At 41.9% G+C, this 23,298-nt stretch overlaps 2 protein-coding genes across 5 annotated transcripts in view; both read right to left on the bottom strand.

Annotated features, from left to right (window-relative positions):
• Positions 1-94: 94 nt before the first annotated feature.
• cav4b (caveolin 4b) lies at positions 95-1,991 on the bottom strand. 3 transcript variants are annotated; one of them, XM_086070158.1, is made up of 4 exons: positions 1,885-1,991; positions 1,154-1,541; positions 590-777; positions 95-303 (listed from the first exon to the last, which is right to left on the bottom strand). In XM_086070158.1, the coding sequence occupies exons 2-4, from the start codon at positions 1,385-1,387 to the stop codon at positions 129-131; spliced, it is 597 nt and encodes a 198-aa protein (XP_085926284.1). In that variant the 5' UTR covers positions 1,388-1,541; positions 1,885-1,991; the 3' UTR covers positions 95-128. The 3 variants fall into 3 exon arrangements, with proteins under 3 accessions (XP_085926284.1, XP_085926282.1, XP_085926283.1); XM_086070156.1 differs by having other exon boundaries at positions 174-303; positions 494-777; XM_086070157.1 differs by lacking the exon at positions 1,885-1,991 and adding an exon at positions 1,720-1,776 and having other exon boundaries at positions 174-303; positions 494-777.
• Positions 1,992-2,484: 493 nt separating this feature from the next.
• The window catches only part of arhgap4b (Rho GTPase activating protein 4b), a 34,899-nt gene continuing 14,085 nt past the window's right edge, over positions 2,485-23,298 (bottom strand). Inside the window, exons 3-24 of one of the 2 annotated variants that reach the window (XM_086068044.1) lie at positions 22,891-23,062; positions 22,641-22,803; positions 21,318-21,380; positions 21,048-21,221; positions 20,165-20,293; positions 16,213-16,434; positions 16,037-16,138; positions 15,192-15,377; positions 14,932-15,016; positions 14,387-14,414; positions 14,031-14,127; positions 12,538-12,598; positions 12,203-12,280; positions 11,268-11,396; positions 9,658-9,763; positions 9,270-9,497; positions 8,415-8,470; positions 7,845-8,016; positions 7,276-7,386; positions 6,443-6,550; positions 4,535-4,637; positions 2,485-4,147 (exon numbers count right to left, since the gene is read on the bottom strand). In XM_086068044.1, the coding sequence (XP_085924170.1) occupies positions 3,932-4,147; positions 4,535-4,637; positions 6,443-6,550; positions 7,276-7,386; positions 7,845-8,016; positions 8,415-8,470; positions 9,270-9,497; positions 9,658-9,763; positions 11,268-11,396; positions 12,203-12,280; positions 12,538-12,598; positions 14,031-14,127; positions 14,387-14,414; positions 14,932-15,016; positions 15,192-15,377; positions 16,037-16,138; positions 16,213-16,434; positions 20,165-20,293; positions 21,048-21,221; positions 21,318-21,380; positions 22,641-22,803; positions 22,891-23,062 (2,789 nt within the window). In that variant the 3' untranslated portion in view covers positions 2,485-3,931. Of the gene's footprint in view, positions 4,148-4,534; positions 4,638-6,442; positions 6,551-7,275; positions 7,387-7,844; positions 8,017-8,414; positions 8,471-9,269; positions 9,498-9,657; positions 9,764-11,267; positions 11,397-12,202; positions 12,281-12,537; positions 12,599-13,616; positions 13,645-14,030; positions 14,128-14,386; positions 14,415-14,931; positions 15,017-15,191; positions 15,378-16,036; positions 16,139-16,212; positions 16,435-20,164; positions 20,294-21,047; positions 21,222-21,317; positions 21,381-22,640; positions 22,804-22,890; positions 23,063-23,298 lie in introns of both variants that reach the window. The other variant, XM_086068045.1, reaches the window with a different exon arrangement.

Here is a 23,298-nt window from a genome sequence, read left to right as displayed (position 1 = left end):
TAATAAAGGTGACAATAAATGTGTTAAATAATATACAGTCCACTATAAATAAATACGATATATTTTTTTCTTACTTTCAATTAGACACGCTCACTCGCTTATTCACTGACTCATTCAAGTCATGGAATTTATTTTTCTCTCATTTGATGGCAGCCTCCGTTTGACACAAAAATGGCGATTTGGCTGCAGCACAGAGCAAAAGACATACAGAAGGGTGCGATGAAGCTGTTCACAGCACACAAGCTCAAGGACCGCAGGCAGGGAAGGAAGGTGTTGCTCAGTTGTATGCATGGAATCACAAACCTTAAGAAAGAAAGAAAATGAGGAAGAAATTTAGATCTTTAATGTAAACCGATGTATCGTTTTAGACTGTCTGTCTGTCTATCTATCTATCTATCTATCTATCTATCTATCTATCTATCTATCTATCTATCTATCTATCTATCTATCTATCTATCTATCTATCTACAGTGGTTATAAAAAGTCTACACACCCCTGTCTGTCCATGCGTCAGTCCTTCCATCTGCTGTTTCTATCCTGAGAGAACAGTATCCCATGTGGTAAATAATGTACTGTTCTACCATCATACAAGACGTGTAGACAGGCAAACATTGCCAGGAAGGTGCCACAGAGGAAAGCAAAGGGCACAGCCAACAACAAGGAGAGGAAACGATACGTCCATACACGAGTCTTCTCAAAGCCAACAGCACTGTAAAGTGACACTTGCTCGATACCATGAGATGCTGCTGCCTCTGGTAGAACATCGCTAACCACCACCTATACACAGGAAACAACATACATGCAGAGACGTCCAGGACAATATACACATTTTACTTGTACAATTTGATAATTCAATTTAGCCTATTTGATGTGTCGATTCTGCTAACAATGAACCTTTTGTATTTACATATCAGTCAGTCAAAAAGTGAAACAATAAAAATGGAATCATCATTCGTCAACATGAGGTAGTAGAAGAGCATAACTTCTTTCATCTTATCAGAAATATATATTGAGCACTGGAAAATTTTAATAACTAAAATATTGCCTTGTTTGACTTTGAATTTTACATTTATGGGCAGTAATAGAAACAATGCAAGAACATACAGCATCAAAAGGCCTCAATACATACAGATAAATATGACACATATGAGACCTTTAGGTGCTGGTTGATACCATAAGGGTCCCTGTTGACAGTTTGGGCGTGTGGAGGCGCGGCCTGGGTGGCGCAAGGTGCATCTGCACGTGCACTGAGCACAGGAGTTGTGGCTTTGGATGCAAATTCCGGAGGAGGAGGCGGAATGTTTATCTGTTCCCCTGCCACATCATCATCTTCATCACTGTCACTGATGGGGCACCCCACTGTACAGCCATTGGTCGCCATCGTCATCCTCACTGCGAGGGAGAGGGGTAGGAAGAATGCGCAAGCAAACCCGAATTTTAGACATCATCTGATCCCGCCGAGTTTCCTGCATGCACGCACATACACAGCCTCCTTGCAGACACGTGGGGTGTATGTGGCACTACCACCTGTTCTCGAGACCCTAAAAAAGAAGTCACAGCAAAATCTGTAAATAGCCAAGGCTTATTTTGAAGTGCCGCATCGAATTTGATCTTTCTGCAGGGAACTGATTACAATCAGAATTAGAAATGAGGATTTTTCTTGTACTGGACTAGTTTGTTGAGTTTAATCCTGCCTTGGACTATTTAGGAAAGCCTCACATTGATTTGCTGCAGTTGATTTTTGAAGCTCAATTAAAGATGGCTACAACCACGTGCATGTGTCGGATTTGCACCCATATAAATTGTAATCCATAGATCTGTTAAAAAGTTAGTGGTGCATATCTAATCCAGCAGCATCAACAGTTGATAGGATGCCCAACATACCTTAATCCCGTGTCCGAGATGAGCTCACTAATCCAAAATGCCACAGAACAGATTTAGCCTATGAAAGGAGACCAACACTGTAGATATACACACACACAGTGGCTAACGTGCTATTGTGGTGTGATGCCCATTTTTTTCACTTGGGTGTGCACTGGGTGTTTGTGGGCAGATCTTATTTTAGGTGGATGGAAGGATGAGTCCATAAAATCAGGTTGCAACACAAGTGGGCGCTAGAATTGGGTGGTGAGGTGGGAGTGCTCATCAGGAATTAAGGGAGCGCAAACAGCAACAATTGTTTAAGAAGTGCACGAATACACACTTTTTTTGTTTAGATGACTTTGATTACACGTAGCCAAACAATCATTGACACCTCTGAACCTCAGAAATGTAAGCCAGATGAGCTAAACTCACATTATATATATATATATATATATATATATATATATATATATATATATATATATATATATATATATATATATATATATATATATATATATATATATATATATATATATATATATATATATATATATATATATATCACACACACACAGAGGGATACTGTATAAACATCTTCATTAAATACACTGACAAAACTTTAAAAGTCATCACTCCATTTTTTATTTTCATCACAGTTTCTTCCACCACACATACTGTAATTTTACACTTTAAATCTAGTGATTTTTAACAGTGATTTTAAATAAAAGGTTGCTTTCATTGCGTAAACGAGATTACATTTATGTTTCTATGAAAAGTCAACTAAGAGGGTCGCAATGCATGTCAAACCATCTCAAATGTTTGGAATCAAAGTACAGGTAGATAACATCATAGACCTTTTGATCATGTTCTGTGGATGTCTATACTGTACTTATATATATGTTTTAGTGTGTGTGAGTGTAGTTGCTAGTTAGAAGTGAGTCCCTAAACTTAGTTGCCATAGTCACAGTTAAAGCCAGAAGAAGTCACATGAGTTCTCCCCTGACACAAGGGCAGTTTTGGCTTCTTGCACAGCTTGAAGGAAGCCAAGAAAAGCCATTTACCGGTAATTCTTTCAAAGGCAAACCTGAGTCAGCCAATCTTAACTCTGCAAAGCCCTGAGTTTTGCCTTGTCGGCCATGTATCACATATGAAAGGGAATGTTTTTTTTGTTTGTGTGTGTTTTGTCATATCACTGCATGCTATTTCATATGTTGACATATTGTAGCTGCAAACAGCAATGTCAATGCAAACATCTTTCCATGTCACATATTGTAAAAATACTTGAAATGAAGAGAAGAATGAAAGGAAAACTAACACAGAGGCACTCCTTTTGCACAGGCCTCAGATTGGCTGTCTCGTTTTCCTCCTTCAATAATGAACATCATTTGCTTTTTCAAAACCTGCCACTAGAGGACAGTCTTTTGCTGACATGAGCATGCCAACCAGTTTGTTTCCACATCACGAATAACATCTATGAAGAAGTATTAAGGCCATATACTAATGGGAGAAAAATGCCACAAGACTAGTCAAAGACTTACAAGAATAAAGTTGAAATGCTAAATCGGGCATCATTAATAAAGTTGTGATTTGTGAGAAATGAATATTACAAGAACAAACTGAATATATAGTTGGGTTATTTTCAATGTATGAGAAAAGGCTTGTAATTTTAGATGAATAGAGTTGTAAATAAGCTTCATTTTGCTTTATTACGAAAAATAAATAAATATATAAGTACAATTTCCAGCTTCAATTTTGAAAAGTTTCCATTTCCCCCCTCTTCAGCATGGCCCTAATATTCCTTCATAACCAACACATCCCTTATTCTCCCAAACAGGAGACCAAAACCAGTTTTACACATTTGAAAAAAAGAAAAATACCAAAACCATCTGAAAAACACACAAGACACACTGCAATACAGCACCATGTGGCACTATGAGATGGCACAGACGTAAATATATACATTTATCCTAAAAATAAATCAAGATTTTCCCAGAATGCATGACAGCATATTCATTCTCAAGCTTTAAATCTATACTTTGAATCATCCATCCAGTTTTAGGGCATGTCAGTCCACTGGTCGGAAAAGGGCCCGTCCTCGGATACCAAAGCCCACTTTTTTGGCAGTCGGGGCAGCTTGAGAGAGTGGAGAAGAAGAGGAGCCGGATGAGGAAGAAGGAGGGGCAACAGGGGGAGCAGCGGCTGCGAGGGTTGGTGTCTGCATGGGAGGCTGTCGAGACAAGAGCTCCTTGAACACAGAGTTCATCTGGCGACTGATCATCTCCTGAGAGTGGCAGGGGGCGGGGCCAGAATGGGACATAGACAGGAAATAGAGTATTAAAATGACACATTGTTTTATTCTACAGTATTTGCTTTAAATTCTGCACTAAGCAAAGCCTGAAGGACAAACAGCTGCAAATGGACATTCGGATATTTCAAGACAACAATCCGGATGAATGAGAACATTCACAGGTATATACTGTATGAACAAAAGTATTGAGACTCGGTTTAAAAAAGGTTGGTGACCGCTGCTCTGAATAATAAGTAGCCATACATAAACTACATCATCATGCACCTATAATATTTTGTAATAAAAAATAGATAATAACAAAAACAAAAGTAAAAATAATGATTTGACTGTGAAAACAATCAGTTCAATTGAGCTACCAACCTTGTCAACTGGTGTCCTGTCTGCCTGACCAAATGCTGGTCTGTCCACAGGTTTGAACCCTGCCTGTCTCACAGTGTCCAGCGTGTGTCTTCGTTCCTGAGACCTGAGACACAAAAACATTTTTCCTCTTTGACTTTTCCTCAAAAGCCAAAAACAAGCATTGTGTCCTCTTGGTGGTGTTTTTTTCTGTCTATGTAACTTACCGTATTTTCCGCACTATAAGGCGCACCTAAAGCCTTTAATTTTTTCAAAAACCGCCTTATAGTCCGATGCGCCTTTTATGTGAACCGATATTGGTTAAGTAAAATCCATCTAATGGATGCTTAAAGCAACCCCAGCTACTACAGTATCCTTCTATTCTATGCGCCTTATAATGCGGTGCACCTTATATATGGAAAATGTTTTTAAATAGGCCATTCATTGAAGGTGCGCCTTATATTCCGATGTACCCTATAGTGCAAAAAATACGGTATATGTGATACGTGTATGAATAAAAGTTAAAAAAACAACAACAACAAAACAGTTACATCATCGGCCCGTGGAGTTCTGCTTGCAGTTCCTTACAAACGTACTTTGCACTTTCTGACTTCCTGCAAGGACTCCATCAAATCAGTTTCTCTTTCTGCCAAGTCAAGGATTGTGCATCTCTCACGTGCCATTTTCAAAGAGAAGGAGAGGAGCCGCTCCAATTGGTGTGTTCACACTCACAAGGGTGTAAAACCCTCATTTTAAACTGCACCAAGCTGAGTGCGAAAATACTAAAACAAAGTCTAATCGGCCCCTGCACAGATTTAGACTGTGCCTCGTGCCAGACTTGAGCTGCTCACAAAAATAGAGCCCTGAGGATATAGCTTGGTGGCTTTCATGGTTATTTATTTTTGCATCAGCATATCAGTAGGGTTAGACTAACCCTGTCTCGTGGCGGTCTAAACATAGCTCATGATGTTTTCTATTAGTAGGGATGTAACGATAACAGCTATATCGTGATATTGCAATATTAAAACTGCTGCGATATCGTCGTCGTCATCTCACGATATTAAAGGCAGCACATCTGTTAAAAAATTCAGGTTGATTTCTATTTGTGCAGTTCTAGCACCTATGGTGGCTATTTTTTTAGTGCAGTTTAATTTTCATACGGCATGTTTTGACCCTTCTATGTTTAAATCCACGGTAATGGTCAGATGAAGGGGAACATAATATGCTTGTAAAGCGAGTCAATATGTGGAGGAACTCAATTTGTGCGTGCATTAGCAAGTAAGTGCTTCAATATTAAGTGTTATTAGAGATTGTAGGTTGTTTATATGCATTGCTGTTACGTACAAAAGCGCAATATTGTGCTTTTTTTTTTTGTATGAGCTCTTTATTTATTTATTTATAATATTGTGATATATTTCTAATACCGCCAACCTCCCCACAATATCGTGATAATATCGTATCGTGATGATTGGATATCGTTACATCCCTACCTATTAGTGGATGATCTGCTTCAAAATGATAGTAAGAGCCAACATCAAAGGATCAAAACGCTATGTCTTTATGAACGCTTGGCCGCCACATGACGCTAAAATATAGCATACTGCCAATCACAGCAAAGTTGATTTCCAAATTCAATTGAAGGAGAAAAGCGAACCAATCAGAGTAAATTTTATTTACATATAGATTAATAACGCGAAATCCAGCCGTCTCTTCTTCCAGCTGTTATGGACCAACTCGAATAGCTTGAAAAAGAGCATCGTGGGCATTTCCAACTCAAATGATCTTGCTGTGGCATCCGCATGGGACCTTTAAATGAGCATGGGGCTCCTCACTTTTATTTTCAGAACACTGTTGCTTCACGACTTCTCAAATAGTGCGGGGTTTCCTAGTCAATACATTTTATAAGGCTTGTCAGGTGTGAGTACGTCTTACACTGGCAGGTGGCGTGCAGCCGGGGAGGTTGGTGGTTTTCGACCGGGACTTCCATCACTTCCTCTCTGTCGCCCAGGCAATGACGCGCCATCACTGTTCACCCGCATACTGTTGAAAAGCACACAAAGAAAGGTTAGAAGTTTTTGACTGATACAATTATAGTTGGAACGGAACATTTGCATCGACTGTAATTATGTAAAATAAATTGTGATGGGCTCAGCATTTCTGATATGCTGTAAGAACCAATATTATTAGTTCTTACAGCATCACTGTTATCTTATTGTATTGTGTAAATCATCCAAGTAAATATTCATAGTTCAGAGTGCTCATTTCCCACATTTTGTTGTATTTTTTTGGACCTGAACAATGAATATGAACAATATCTGACAAACAAGATACATAACATATTTCATGATGGTATGCATAAGAACTGAAAATTCAATTCATACAAATAATTGCGATATAGGCTCTACTCTACATCCAGTATAATTGAATAGACAACGGTTCCATTGTGATGGGAAGGTCTTCTAAATATACAATACAAGCAACATTCAGAATATCATAATGTGGCATTACTTTATCTGTGATCTTCTCGTGCAATCTTATCGAGCTGTATGACTGATTTAGACTTGCCACATTTGCAAGCAAATGGTCAAACAATTGATGCAATGCTTTTTATTATCCTACTATGTATGTTTCCACTTAGAAAAAAAAGAATAAATACATGTGTAATTAGCTAAACCTGAGTGCGATCACCACGTTTTGTATAAAATGTTGTGTTTCATGACTCAAATGCTCATCTTGTTGGAAAAAATAGGTGTGTGTGTTTATACCGAACGGTGTTCTCTGTATGAGGATCATCTGCTGACAGATTTCCAGTGCTGCCGCCGCCACCTCCTCCCCCTCCTCCCCCTCCTCCTTCGTCTCTTTTCCCTTTCTCTGACCTGCAGGCGGAGAAAAGAAATGAAAAGAAATGTTACTTTCATAATATGAACTGTATGAGATGATACTTCCTTTCAGATGAAAAGACAAAATATCGGTTCTTCTTTCAATTCTGATCCAACTTCTCTTAGGATACAGAATTTAGATTGTTTATAAATGTATATAAATCCTTTAATGATTGTTACTGTCTGTAAATAACACAAATAACGTGCATTTAGCATAGATGCATGGTTATACTAAAACTTGAGATATTCTTTTGAAAGTGCTTGAAATTGATCTGGGAAAAGGTGTAGTTCATGATTTTAACAACATTTAGTAAATTAATATTTTAAAAGAGCATTCATTCTTCACTTCTTTGCTCTCGCTTTCACTGAGTGAAAGCCATTGAAAGCCATTTGATTAGTTTCTTGCTATTGTTGGTAGAAAAATATAACATGATCTTGGTTCTTAAAGTGCTCACCCTTCCAAGACACTGATGTACTTGTGTGGGATAAGACCTTTGACCCCTCCCGCTTCACCCCTCCACCAATCAGAAGAGGCCTTGCTGTGAAGAAGAAGTAGTTCTCCCTGCTTGAACGACAGCTCTGCCGGAGATCTCGCTGAGTAGTCGAACATTGCCACGGCCTCCCATTCTGTACACGCAATACATGAAACACACACACACACGCACACACGCTCCTTATGATTTGCAGTCATAGTCTAAAATGTAATTCCAAAAAGGATCAAAGAGAGGCTATATTTATTGTCATATCTGTAAATGTAACTGTATGTGTGTGTGTGGTGTGCGTGTTTTTGCACCACTCGTCCTTGTGGGGACATTTTGGTGGTCCCCACTATTCCAGACCTCTTTTTGAGGGTCAAGACTTGGTTTTAGAGTTTAGGTTTGAATTAGGTTTTGGTTAAGGGTTAGGGTTAGGCAATCAGTTGTGATGGTTAACTTTAGGTTAAGGGGCTAGGAAATGCATTATGTCAATGGAATGTCCCCACCAGGATAGTAAAACAAATGTGTGTGTGCATGTGTTCTCCTCACCATCTTCACTAGGCAGATGTTCAGCCTCTACATCTCCCTCCTCTGTGATTGGTTCACTGCAAACAAACACAAACCAAAAGTTGAGTTTGGGGGTACTTTTCTCTTCTGGCTATAAATGACAATCACAGGTCTCATTTGAGGGATACTTCCCTTCTTTTTTTTTTAAACACAATTCTGAATGATACTCAATCAAACAAAACTTTATTTCAAAACTCAAAGTGCTTTACAGATTAAAATCATAAAGCTTTCACCATCCTGCCTACATTTGACCAGACTGAACCGTACCATGGTGAATTGAACTACAGTATATCGATTGGTGGAAACATAGATTTGAATTTCAGAAAGCACCTTGAAATTATTTCAGTGGCTTTACTTTTGTGTCTCACGTTTGATTTTCTTGCAGAACAAGTCCGTTTTTGATGCTGATACTGATAAGTGTTTTGGCTGTCTGTCAAACACGAAAAACAACAAGCAGCATTTTTTATCTTTGATTGGGTGTAAATCTCTCGGAAAACGACAATGACAGCAAGCGGTACAACATTTAGAAGTGTCAAAATAGAATAATGATATTGTGAAATGTGAATGATTGACTCTCCCCTCAGCAGTCACACAAATTGAAGAGTGCTTGCATAAAGCGGCCCAGAGAAGCCTTTGATGTTTCATCAAATTGACTTAATAAGCCAGAGGATAAGCCAAAAAAGAAGAAGCTGCTTTACATACTTTAAACCATCTCAATCTGGTTATGAAATTCCGCCACTCACTCCACCCATATCACATACAACAATACGAGAAAATGTCCAAATGAAGCCGTTAAACAAACCCATTTTAAATGTACATTTCTATTACAACTCTTACCAGTAATCCTGCTCAAGAGTCATGTGCTTCTCGTAGATAGGGCCTGGCAGTTCTGATTGGCCGGAGAATACAACATCATGCTGGAGGATCATGGTTTTGACAAGGTCATTGACCTGCGGTTGCCGAGCAACGGCATCATCCGAATCAACTCCCCTCAGCAGGCTCGGGCCGAAGCAGACGGCCAGGTTGTAGGACTGCATCATATTCTCATCACTGTACTGAGTCACGCTGTGAAAACACACAATTAAAAGGTAGTAGAATAGTAGGCAGGACAAATAATCAAATATGCCAATGTGCTCTTGTGAAATGATAGCAGAAAAATGATACAAAAGGTTAAGCAATAGATTATGTTTGAACTGGACGATTTCCATCTGATATGTTCACTCACTGGTTGAGGAATGCAAACAGGTATCGCATTACGATGAGGAGAGGTCGTGGGAAGGCAGAGACAATTGCTTTAATCTGTGCCGCTTTCTCTGCCATACCTTCAATTTCTGAATGAAAATGAGAGCAAGGAAGAGGAAAGAACAACATCAGACAAACAAAATCAACTTTAATTTTCTGCATTCGCAGTCTGTTTTATTAGAATAAAATGGTGGCATACTAATGCAGTACAGCCAAAAGTGCATTTTACTAATAGAAATAGTAATAGAAAACAGAAAATTATAGACGAAGGCCATAATGCCACGGGATTTTTTTATTTTTTATTTATCAATTACAGTGTTCCCTCGTTTTCCGCTGGAGTTAGGTTCCCAAAAATACACGCAATAAATGAAATCCGTGAAATAGTTAGCTTTATGTTTCACATTCATGATAAATGTTTTAAGGCTCTAAAACCTCTCACCGCATATATATTTTCTCTCATTTTCCCTCTTGTTTAAACATTCTAAATGTTCAAACCTTCATAAATTTGATAAAATAGGTATATTAGTGTAAAAAAAATGCATGCAAAATTGCACACACAAATTTTTTTCTGCAAAATAGCGAATCCGCAAAAATTAAACCGCGTTATAGTGAGGGAACCCTGTAAAAAAAATATAGCTACAAGTTTGATTTGACAGATTAGAGAATTGTCTCAACAATTGACTGAAACTATGTCGAAAAAGGGGGTGGAAATCAAGTGTGACAAATTTTAGTACTGTAACTACAACAGTGGTTCTTAACCTGGGTTTGATTGAACCCCAAGGTTTCGGTGACGGTGAGTCAGTTTCAGCCGGGGTTTAGCCCGGTTTCAAATGATTCATGATTATGCACCCCGCTTGGCCATCATTGGCTGCAGGTGATGACGCTACATTTATTTGGCGTAACTGCTGCTGGGAATTTGGTGCGCTCAGTAGTCGACTTGTGGCTGTTGTGACGGTACGTCATATGATTTCTTTATTATTGTAATATCTTTATACTAACTATGTCGAGCAAAAAAAGAAAGTGGTCCGACAAATTTGGGCAATATGAATACGCATGTATAATGGAACGTACTGTGCTCCACAGGGTTCAATTCTGGGGCCTCTGCTGTTTTCATTGTATCTGCTGCCCCTGTCTTCTATTTTAAGAAAACAGTGGTTGTTGTTTAAAAGTGCTCCATATAAGAATATAGAGTTAAGTGACGGGAGTCAGCGTCCTAACTGCATGATTTGCAATGCCAAGTTGAACAATTCTTCCAAAACTTCTTAACTTCTTTAAGATGCATGCATGTGTAATACAAGAACACGACGCTTTCTCAATTCAAGGTGACAAGAGCCAGATTCGATGAAAAGGCTTCTTTTCCTGTTCACTTTGTTCACCAGTCAACCCTATAACTATATCTTGAATAAAAAAAATCTTTTTTTTTCCATTTCATTTTTCAATAAAGAAGGGTTCAGTGAATGTGCATAGGAAACCGGTGAGGTTCAGTACCTCCAGCAAGGTTAAGAAGCACTGAACCAAAAAGTAACAACAATATTGAAGCATACGCTGATCAGTATCTGAAAACACAGAGCACAGAATCAAAAGGGGTCTTACGGACACACTCCAGAAGCAGCAAGTAGCTGTCATAGGGGAAGAGGGGAGGCTCGAGGCCCCTGAAGTAAAGCTTCAACACCCCAGCCACCGAGTCCAGGTCACACTCACTGTCCGATAGAGGGTCTTCTCCTATACGGGGAGTGTATGAACAGATATGTACAGTATGATACGCAGTATCTCTATAAACACAACTTCACAAATAGATTAGAGTACCTGTATAACCCAAAGCCCATTGTTTCGTGAGCAGAAAGGAGCCTTGCCTTCTCCCTTATACAATAGTCAGAAAATGTCTTGCTAAAATGGACACTTAACTCAGTGGGAACTAAGGCTGGACAGCACAGGTCAGTTTCAGTAAAAGCTGATTTCCTAAGCATGGTTGCCAAATCAGATTGTATGTAAGTGTGCTTGCACAATAATGACTACAGTCTTGTTTTCATTTCAATTCCTCAATGAAAAAACAAGAATCAAACATATTTTTCCTCATTTTTTTTAGACTGTAGCGTGAAAATTGCTGCTGGCTACTAGTGTGGACTGAATGAGTGGCGAGTCTGGCGACAATGGGAAATGCTAGTATTATGAGGGTAATAGCTCGTGGCAATATACAGTATTGAAAAAAAAAAGTGAATTAGTTCATTTTAGGATGAGTGAAATCAGTTCAAAATGTTGAATTGTAAACTATCAACAAAAATGTGTGAACTGAAATTTTAACTACTAGTTCACATAGACAATATATTTTCCCAACACTGCATGTGATGATACAACATGTAAATTAGACAACACTTATTGGATCAACGATGTACTTTTGAACCTTTATTATCTGAATATTTTGTGAATAACAACCAAAACACATGAATATAACTAGTTGCCGAGTAAATATGACTTAAAATCATGATTTTATCAACATATTGAACATTTACTGTCTTTTCCAGATCTACCTCTCTCAAAGGCATCCTTGATCAGATTAACTTCTCTTTGTGACCCGGGAACTCGGAATATTCCTTCATGGTGGAGACCTGAAACAAACACACACAACATGCACTTCTAGAGTTTTTATTTTAATTGTTTCTATTGCATTAAGGTTCTAAATAACAATTTGGTTTTACAGTAAAGTCTGATCAATTTTGGAGTAAAAATACAGTATATGATTAACTCCTGGTGCTGGTAGAGAACATAGTGGGCTGGCTGACATCATGATGACTACGTCGCTCATTTTAAAGTCCGCAGAAGCTCTCCCAGCGTGGTTTATGGCCAGTCATGCAAATTGTCTCACCGTGAAGGTTTATGAAGCGGATGCAGCTTTCAACCACCACAGGGATCTGCTGGCCAGAGCTCTGCAGAGGAAAGAGGATTTCAGAGTCAGAAGAAACAGGACACAAAGACACTATCATAATAAACGCCTTTGGAGGAAGGAAAAAAACTGCAAATAAATACACAATATGATTGGAAAATGAATAAATAGATTGTGAAGGTTGGAAAGCTACAAAAAGTCAGTCATAAAATGATGACGGCTTTGTCTTTTTGTTGCTAAGGGGAAAACATGGATGAGAAATGCTGTGGTTAAGTAAGGCCCCCCCCATAACCCATTTATGTTTCAGTTACTGTGTATCTACTCTAACTGTTTCCCTCATTTAAAGTTAATCATGATCCAACTTGTGAAAAGGCAGAGTGTAAATATCTACATATTGTATTGCTATTTTATGTATTTTCTCACAAAGAGGTTGGGGATTATTCATTTTGTAATAACAATGTAAACATTTTCCACACCCCAAAAATATAAATGAATGATTATAAATGTGCCCTGCGATTGGTTGGTGACCAGTTCAGGGTGTACCCCACCTCCCGCCCATTGACAGATGGGATAGGCTCCAGCATGCCGACAACCCTCGTGGGGATAAGCGGTTGGGAAAATTAATTTAGGAAATACAGTGCAAAATGTGACAAATAGAATGATTGAGTCTAACTGACAAGACTCCTTATAGATACCACTATTAATCTTTTCTTTCTTTGAAGCTTCAAAAGACATTGGGAGATAAGAAATAAGTATTTTTGCTGTAATTCTTTTTTTTAACCATGATCCATCATTTACTCAAGGATAAAGAATAATTGTCATGTCGAATAGCCTCGTGGCTCTGTTGAGAAATATCTTAGAGGTCTTTATGCTAAGATAAGCAAAGTTGACCTAAAAAAATAAAAAGACACCCAATCTACTACTTGTCTATTCCTCGATATTACAACAAATGAATCATTTTCAATGTAGCATTTGACCTTAACACTCCTCCCTAGAAGTGTATTTTAAGGTTGACAGAATGACTGTTTATACTTCTTAAGAGCAACAACAGAGTTTGGTACCTGTGTACGAGACATTCGTCTTCTTCTTCTACACCAGGCAAAGCAGAGCAAAGAACAGAAAGAGAAAGAGCAAGTAAGAAAAAGATGTGCATAAAAATAAGAGTAAGAAAGATTTAGAGGCAGTGGTGCAAAGTGCACATAAGCACGCACGTTAAGTTGAGGAGTCGAGAGAGGAGGCAACGGAGACTCAAGGGTATTTTAATCCTTTTTTAAAAGGGAAACGGATAGAAGTGGGAAATGGATTGGAAGCACAGAGTACCATAAATAAGCCATAAGCATGACCATGAAGTACAGACAGAGGTGGGCCCCGAATATTACGCTTCAGTTCCTCATATAAAAGCAAGGCCACATGGCACAAAAGCAAATCAAAAGCTGAAAATGTATTTTGGGATTTGGAGATTGCGTGATCATTACCTGTATATAGGAGAGTATGTCTGTGCTGAAGAGTGTGTGGCAAAATTGGGAAACGGGTCTGGACTTCCAAACTAGCAACGAGCAAGCACATTGAGCTCTGGGAAGTACAGTACATAAAATGCATTACAGCGGTTTGGTTTTTGATATTAAAACAGTCCGTAATGAATGATGCTTGCGAAATGCAGTTATTAGTCACACTCGAGTTCAGCAGACCCCCTTCCAAAAAACATTGACCTCTTATGTAATCGAGAATGGCTGAAAATGGCGATGTTGAAACTCTCTGTCCTCCGTGCTCTCCTCTCTCGATTTCTTCATACCTCACTCAGTCACACTATACGTTTACATTTCATAGGTACCTGGAGGGATCTGTGTTGACGGCCTCAGCTGCAAAAAAGAGGAAAAAAAAACAAAAAATGTTAAATTGATCTTTTACATATTTAACGCATCACCAGCCATTGAGAAGCTACTATTTATTGTACAGTGGAACCACCAAAGTTACTCGACCCCAGAAGGTCGACAATGGTCAAGTTTATGAAAAGGGTTTCTTTAGTTACCTAGTTGATGTGTTTTGCTTTTTCTTGTGTTTTGTCTTTTTTTGTGATGACTAACAAGAAAATTGTAATCATAACTGCAACTCAGTAGGACAGAGGAAATAGTTTGGCTGTTTGGTTCAATATGAACAACACAATTATTTAAATAAACATTACATACACCAAATTTTACTAAGCATACACTAAAGCAACCGTGACTCTAATGAGGACGAGCAGCATTGAAAATGGCTCGATCGACGCAAATGTAAAAGTCATCTATACACAAGTTTACAAATTTATTAGGTGACAGGATCGTTCTGCAAATACCTCTTCGTGCCCAAATTTGGCGGCTCCACTGAATAAGAGTGTACCTTTCTGTATGGCATCTTGTAGTAGATCATGTTTGGCTTGAAGTTTGAATGTCAGAGAACTATTGGTGAGAAACTCCTTCACTTTCTACGGAAAATGAAAAAGGCAAGACATTAGCATTCTTTCTTCTCTTTTTTTTTTTTTAACAAATTACGCAGGTTGATGATACAAAATGCACTGAAATAAGGCATGGAACTTTTGTTATCACATCGATTCTGTGATTGCACAAAGTAGTACAAACTGCACGATACGTATAACTCACTGTAAAATAGTAGGTTTCTGTCTCCTGCTGATTGGCTCGACGTTTGGCGAGGATAAGTTTTGGGGCGGAGCCTGCTCCGGGGGGCTCGTGTAATAGGCTGCTGGGCACGTCCGGGGTGGTGTTGCAGTCGCTGTCACACATAGAGTCCAGCAGAGCTGTGAGTGTCGCTTTGAGGGTTTTACTGACCTGGGATAGGGCGAGATACAGATTATGAGGGCAGTGTTGTGTATTCACTTTCCTACCATACAGTGGAGAAAACTAATGACATAAGCTGTAATCAATTGACCTCAACTTTAGCAACCTAACGTTAGCTTTCCTTAACTAACTCCATATACAGTATATTCAACTAACTTGAACTATATATAGCCTGGTGACTGTTAGCTAACTTTACGCTATTTTCAACTGGCCTATGAACACATTGAACACAATATCTTCTAGGTCTTAAAGTCAAAATACTCTAAAATGGCTGGCAGCGAAGTTTAAAAATGATTGTTTGGGGATCATATGGTAAATGGCACTTCATTTATATAGCGCTTTTCCACCTTACAAGGCCCTCAAAGCGCTTTACGTTCGACTACCCATGACACAGCATCAGGAGCAACTGAACTTGCTCAAGGATACTTCGACCTTGTCACAATGGCATGGGATCGAACCCACAACCTCTGGCTTGGGAGACGACCACCGTACTACTGAGCCATGCCGCCCCATCATTTGGGGGCATCTTTGATGTTTAAACTAATATCAAAAGCAAATATTTACATTTTTGCAGGTGTGTCCGTTAATTTTTAATATTCACATTATTGCTTGGTCCCTAATGCCTGTAGGTATATTGAAGTTCATCTTACCTCCTCTGTTTCCAGAGTGACCGCAGCTAGTCGAGACCGAAGCTGTTGAAATCGGGTCTCCATCTCGTACCTAACCTGACTCTCCGCACTCACCTCACACACCTGGAATTACAAATAACCACCAAATTTGAGCAACATTCAGGTTTCATCTTGTTGCCACAGAAACCCAACTATACCTGGTCTCCCTCGTGCGGGTGGTAATTAAACCTAAACGGAAGGCAGAAGGCGGAGTCATGCTGCTGCAGCAGTGCATCTCTGTCCCCGCCCTGGTCCAGCGACGTTACTGCGGCCTCCAGCTGCTTAAGCCCTGCCTCCTCTGTCTTTTGGATGCGCCACCTACTAGCCAGGTAGCACTTCATTACCCTCTCCACAGACGGATGGAAACCCAGGTCGCAACACTGCCCGGAGGAGACAGGCAGCAATAACGCATGGAAAGGAGAATGAGGGAATAAGCAGGGGCAAAGAAATAAATGCATTAATAATGTTGATGTTCTGTGTGTGGGAATTCTCTATCATTTGTTCTTTCCATTTTCAATTGGCAATCAAAAGTGTAGCTCTTTTTTTTTTAAGTGGAAAAAAAGTACTGTTCCGTTCCGTCTTCAATTCCGCTTATCCGGGGTCGGGTCGCGGGGGCAGCAGCTTTAGCAGGGAAGCCCAGACTTCCCTCTCCTCAGCCACTTCAGCCAGCTCCTCCGATGGGATCCCAAGGCGTTCCCAAGCCAGCCGTGAGACGTAGTCTCTCCAGCGTGTCCTGGGTCGTCCCCGGGGCCTCCTGCCGGTAGGACATGCCCGGAACACCTCCCCAGGGAGGCGCCCAGGTGGCATCCGAACCAGATGCCCCAGCCACCTCAACTGGTTCCTCTCAACGTGGAGGAGTAGCGGCTCGACGCTGAGTCCCTCCCGAATGACCGAGCTTCTCACCCTATCTCTAAGGGAGAGCCCGGACACCCTGCGGAGGAAACTCATTTCGGCCGCTTGTATCCGGGATCTCGTTCTTTCGGTCATGACCCACAGCTCGTGACCATAGGTGAGGACAGGAACGTAGATCGACCGGTAAATCGAGAGCTTTGCCTTTCGGCTCAGCTCCTTCTTCACCACAACGGACCGATACAGCGTCCGCATCACCGCAGACGCTGCACCGATCCGTCTGTCGATCTCCCGCTCTAACCTACCCTCACTCGTGAACAAGACCCCAAGATACTTGAACTCCTCCACTTGGGGCAGGACCTCATCCCCGACCCGCAGAGAGCACTCCACCCTTTTCCGACTGAGGACCATGGTCTCGGATTTGGAGGTGCTGATCCTCATCCCAACCGCTTCACACTCGGCTGCAAACCGCTCCAGTGAGAGCTGGAGATCACGGCTTGAAGAAGCCAGCAGCACCACATCATCTGCAAAAAGCAGAGATGCGATGTTGAGGCCACCAAACCGGACCCCCTCGACACTCCGGCTGCGCCTAGAAATTCTGTCCATAAAAATTACGAACAGAATCGGTGACAAAGGGCAACCTTGACGGAGTCCGACCCTCACAGGAAACAAATTCGACTTACTGCCGGCAATGCGGACCAAACTCTGACATCGGTCGTACAGGGACCGAATAGCCCGTATCAGGGGGCCCGGTACCCCATACTCCCGAAGCACCCCCCACAGGACTCCCCGAGGGACACGGTCAAACGCCTTCTCCAAGTCCACAAAACACATGTGGACTGGTTGGGCGAACTCCCACGCACCCTCAAGGATCCTGCCGAGGGTGTAGAGCTGGTCCACTGTTCCACGGCCGGGACGAAAACCACACTGCTCCTCCTGAATCCGAGATTCAACTTCCCGACGGATCCTCCTCTGCAGCACCCCCGAATAGACCTTACCTGGGAGGCTGAGGAGTGTGATCCCTCTAAAGTTGGAACACACCCTCCGGTCCCCCTTCTTAAAAAGAGGAACCACCACCCCGGTCTGCCAATCCAGAGGCACTGTCCCTGATGTCCACGCGATGTTGTAGAGACGTGTCAAACACGACAGCCCCACTACATCCAGAGCCTTTAGGAACTCCGGGCGAACCTCATCCACCCCCGAGGCCCTGCCACCGAGAAGCTTTCCAACCACTTCAGTGACTTCGACCCCAGAGATAGGGGGGCCCACCTCAGAGTCCCCAGACCCTGCTTCCTCAAAGGAAGGCGTGTTGGTGGAATTGAGGAGGTCTTCGAAGTATTCTCCCCACCGATTCACGATGTCCCAAGTCGAGGTCAACAGCACCCCATCTCCACTATACACAGTGTTAATGGCGCACTGCTTTCCCCTCCTGAGACGCCGGATGGTGGACCAGAATTTCCTCGAAGCCGTCCGGAAGTCGTTCTCCATGGCCTCGCCGAACTCCTCCCATGTCCGAGTTTTTGCCTCAGCGACCACCGAAGCCGCATTCCGCTTGGCCAGCCGGTACCTGTCAGCAGCCTCCGGAGTCCCACAGGCCAAAAAGGCCCAATAGGACTCCTTCTTCAGCTTGACGGCATCCCTTACCGCTGGTGTCCACCAGCGGGTTCGAGGATTGCCGCCCCGACAGGCACCAACCACCTTACGGCCACAGCTCCGATCGGCCGCTTCAACAATGGAAGCACGGAACATGGTCCATTCGGACTCAACGTCCCCCGCCTCCCCCGGGACAACGGAGAAGCTCTGCCGGAGGTGGGCGTTGAAACTCTTTCTGACAGGGGATTCTGCCAGACGTTCCCAGCAGACCCTCACAATACGTTTGGGCCTGCCTGGTCGGACCAGCATCTTACCCCGCCATCGGAGCCAACACACCACCAGGTGGTGATCAGTTGACAGCTCCGCCCCTCTCTTAACCCGAGTGTCCAACACATACGGCCGCAAATCCGATGACACGACTACAAAGTCGATCATCGAACTGCGGCCTAGGGTGTCCTGGTGCCAAGTGCACATGTGGACACCCTTGTGCTTGAACATGGTGTTCGTTATGGTCAGTCCGTGACGAGCACAGAAGTCCAACAACAAAACACCGCTCGGGTTTCGATCGGGGGGGCCGTTCCTCCCAATCACGCCCCTCCAGGTCTCACTATCATTACCCACGTGAGCGTTGAAGTCCCCCAGCAGAACGAGGGAGTCCCCGGGGGGAGCGCTCTCCAGCACACCCTCCAAGGACTCCAGAAAGGGTGGGTACTCTGAGCTGTTGTTCGGTGCATAAGCACAAACAACAGTCAGGACCCGTCCCCCCACCCGTAGGCGGAGGGAGGCTACCCTCTCGTTCACCGGGGTAAACCCCAACGCACAGGCGCCCAGCCGGGGGGCAATGAGTATGCCCACACCTGCTCTGCGCCTCTCACCGTGGGCAACTCCAGAGTGGAAGAGGGTCCAGCCCCTCTCGAGAGGATTGGTACCAGAACCCAAGCCGTGTGTGGAGGTGAGTCCGACTATATCTAGTCGGAACTTCTCAGCCTCGCACATCAGCTCGGGCTCCTTCCCTGTCAGAGAGGTGACATTCCATGTCCCCAGAACTAGCTTCAGTAGCCGAGGGTCGGACCGCCAAGGCCCCCGCCTTTGGCTGCCACCCAGCTCACTGCGCACCCGACCCCTTTGGCCCCTTCCACCGGTGGTGAGCCCATGGGAGGGGGGACCCACGTTGCCTTTTCGGGCTGTGCCCGGCCGGGCCCCATGGGTGTAGGCCCGGCCACCAGACGCTCGTCTTCGAGCCCCACCTCCAGGCCTAGCTCCAGAGGGGGGCCCCGGTGACCCGCGTCCGGGCAAGGGAAACGAAAATCCAAAGTTTGTATGCATCATTGGGGTCCTTCCAGCCATGCTTTGTCTGGTCCCTCACCTAGGACCTGTTTGCCATGGGTGGCCCTACCAGGGGCATGAAGCCCCGGACAACATAGCTCCCAGGTTCATTGGGACACGCAAACCCCTCCACCACGATAAGGTGATGACTCACGGAGGAGAAAAAAAGTACTGATTTTTCATAATTATATTTTAAGCTCAGATCAAAAATATGAAATTCAAAAATGGGTCTTTGGACTGATGGTGTTGCATTTTGTTGTCCTGATTGGAAATGCAAAGAACAAATGATGTATGGATTCTGGAAAGAAGGGGATGAGAGCTGAAATGTTTCTTGTTTCTTACATCAATGAGAGTGCTGACGTCCTGCAGATAGTACTTGCTCATGGCTGCATTTGCTGCAGCAAGATTGAGCAAGTAGTCATTTCGAGCCTTAGTACACTTGAGCTGGGTCTCCTGCACTCGACCATGCCTCTGAATACATACACAATAATCTGTGTGTCCATTCACTTTCCATTTATGTAAACATGTACTTTAAAGTTGACTGTCCATTCACTTAACATAACATACAGTAAAGATGTAAGTCCATTCTCAAACGCACACACAGGACTCTATATTCATCGATAGCACATAAGCATAACAACTGACATATCTTGACTTTCGTATCATTGCAAGCCTTGTTTGGCGTGTTTGGAAATTTGGCAGACTGCTCTACGCCATGGTGGGCATTCTGGCATACCGAGCGTGTTTCCTTTAACATGCGCCGGCGCACCTGACAATTTGGTGGTTGAAAGTCTACTGAACTCAACGCCAACTGGAACCGTGTCTAAATATTGCCGCATATACAGTAATTGAACATGATTAAGACAGATTCTGTGCTCTGTGGAAAGGTGTGGTGAAAGTCATTGTATTTCATTCATAAATATGACAACAGCGTGCATCGAACCCTTTAAATCATTGTAGAAATAAATTCATACAACACTGTCCAGGGAAAGCAGGCAGTGTATTTTTACATATTTTTTTTAAATAACATCCCCTGGCAGAGGCTTTGAGGAATGGATCACACATATTTAGACTTGCACTGGACACGAAAATAGAGCCCATAATGGCATCATCTGACCGTCCATTCATATAAACACACAATATAAGCATGTCTTTCCCTTCACTTTCATCCATAATGTAAATATTTTTATTTCATTCTGAGGGCAACATATACGATTTACTGTACCTTCTCCATTAATCTCTCCATTTTCTTGACAGAGCTCCGCCTTTGTCCTCCTGATTGGCCGAGGCCGAGCTCAGCAGACTTGCCAGTGTGTCTCTCTTCCAACCGCTCGGCCTCCTTCAGTTTCCCCTCAGCTATCAGGCAGTCAGTGTGGTATTGGTTGTATGTCTTCAAGGCCTTCAATGCCATGCGTCATGTAACACACAGTGCACATAATTATTATATGTGTATTTCACATTACTAATATGCAGAACAACAATATCAAATGCTCACCGTCTGCAGCTCAGTGGTGACCTTAAGCAACTCATCCTGCATCTGGATTCCAACCTCTTTGCTCTGTCGGAAGAAAGAACATCTATTCTATTGCAATATGTATAGACAGAATAACTACGTTTATTTACTTATTGAGGGGCTTTTGGCTTGTGGACACAAGTAGGAAAGGAATAAACCTGTTTAGCCCTAAGTCAAGAACCAACGTGCTCGTAAAATGTCACACAAATATACGACAATGTGAAGTGATGACTTTTAATATATAAAAGATTATTGGTCATTTTTGACGTGGCATCACTGGTCTTTGTACAGACATGCAATTAGATAAATAATTATATTGTTAATTTTATTGTAAACATATTTGAACTGGCCTGATCATGTCAGAAATAGAAATCATCCATATTCCTATTTTAGCTTATCCTGTGAGCTGGAGTCTATTCCAGCTTTACCAATTACTAAGCAATATTGCATAGTGTTGTGATTCCATTCATTATTAAACAAATACAAACTTTTGACAGAATACATTTTTTTCAATTCAAACAGATTTCAGTCGGTGAATAAACATGTATTCATTCAAATCCATTCCATCATGCCACTACAAATACACAACTTTTTAATAAAGTGTAAATACAGTATAGGAATAAGATTTCAAGTTCAATTTTAATCTGAAAATATTCACAAGGCTTTAACTTCAAAATTCTGGTTGGGTATATTTAAGATTTTAAGAATGCTGTAAACTCTAAAGGGCTCAAGTCAAGGACCTGCACTTCAAGGCTAATTCCCCATTTTCCCTTCCCCGCAGACATGGGTCAACATAAACTTTCTCTGTAGAGCCACTTAAAAAATAAAAAATAAAAAAATAAAAATATGCAGTATATATATATATATATATATTAATAACATGAAGCATGCGCACACTGGCCTTACATTGTGGACATGGAAGGATGAAAATTTCCTACTCTGACTGCATTTAGGAAGTAGTTTGAATCTTCTAAACTCTCCCGTAACACCAGAATTTTTGTATTTATTTATTTATTTTTACAAAATTAGCTTTATTGAAAAAAGAGTCGCTGGAATTGGAAACAACAGAACATTACAGTAGTAAATATTGTATTAATGATAATTGAAAATTAAAGGGGCAACAATAAACATTTCAAAAGTTATGATTTACGTGTAAGCCGTAAACCATTTCACCCCAATTTTGAATATAGCCTACTGCAAAAAAATTTAAAGGAACAAAGTGTTTCCTTAATTGTTTTGAGCAGTGTATGTTAACCCTTAATCTAAGAAGTACAAATTTAGCCATAGCTAATGTGTCACACTCACCCGTTTGTGTAGCCGGTGTGTGTCCTCTGTACTGTGCGCTAACCGCTGCGTAAGTGCATTGCAGCAGGTGTCACCCAGCGTTGAGTGCTCACGACTTTCCAAACGGGTCTGAGTCAGCAAAACAGACCAGACCTGACACACCGATTGGCCCCATTGCTCCTTCCTACAGAGGAGAAGGCCTCGTCAGTCACAAACCGAACAGCTCATTACTAATAATGCATTGATGTGAAATGAGATGTCGGTTCCTCACTTCTTGGTCTTGTGTGTGAACCTCTCTGTGAGCTTATCAAGGGCTCGTGCGTATTCGGCCTCAATATCGCCACGTCGGCGGAGAAATTCAGAGAGATCTGAGAGCTGCTGCTGTTTCACCTCTACCTGGGAGTCCAAAATCTTAATCTGGTCAGTTAATTGTGCCCGCAAGTCTGAAACACAAAGGGAGAACAGACACTACTGTTAAATTTCTAATTGGCATGAGTCGGACTGGAATTTAAAAATGCTGGTCATCCAGGTTGGTGATCACAAGAAAAATAATAATAATAAAAAAATAGACTGCATTCTCTCCTATGTGTTGCATTCTAAAACGTTATATAGCCATGAAAAAAATTAAGAGACCACCCTTGTTTCGTCAGTTTCCTGCAGCAAAAAGTACAATTGTTTG

This window comes from Leptonotus elevatus, chromosome 2 (genome assembly GCF_054856555.1).
Source record: "Leptonotus elevatus isolate MCC_2025b chromosome 2, RoL_Lele_1.0, whole genome shotgun sequence".
NCBI lineage: Eukaryota > Metazoa > Chordata > Actinopteri > Syngnathiformes > Syngnathidae > Leptonotus > Leptonotus elevatus.
The sequence above is the reverse complement of the archived record's forward strand: the minus strand, read 5'-3'. Positions and strand labels throughout refer to the sequence as shown.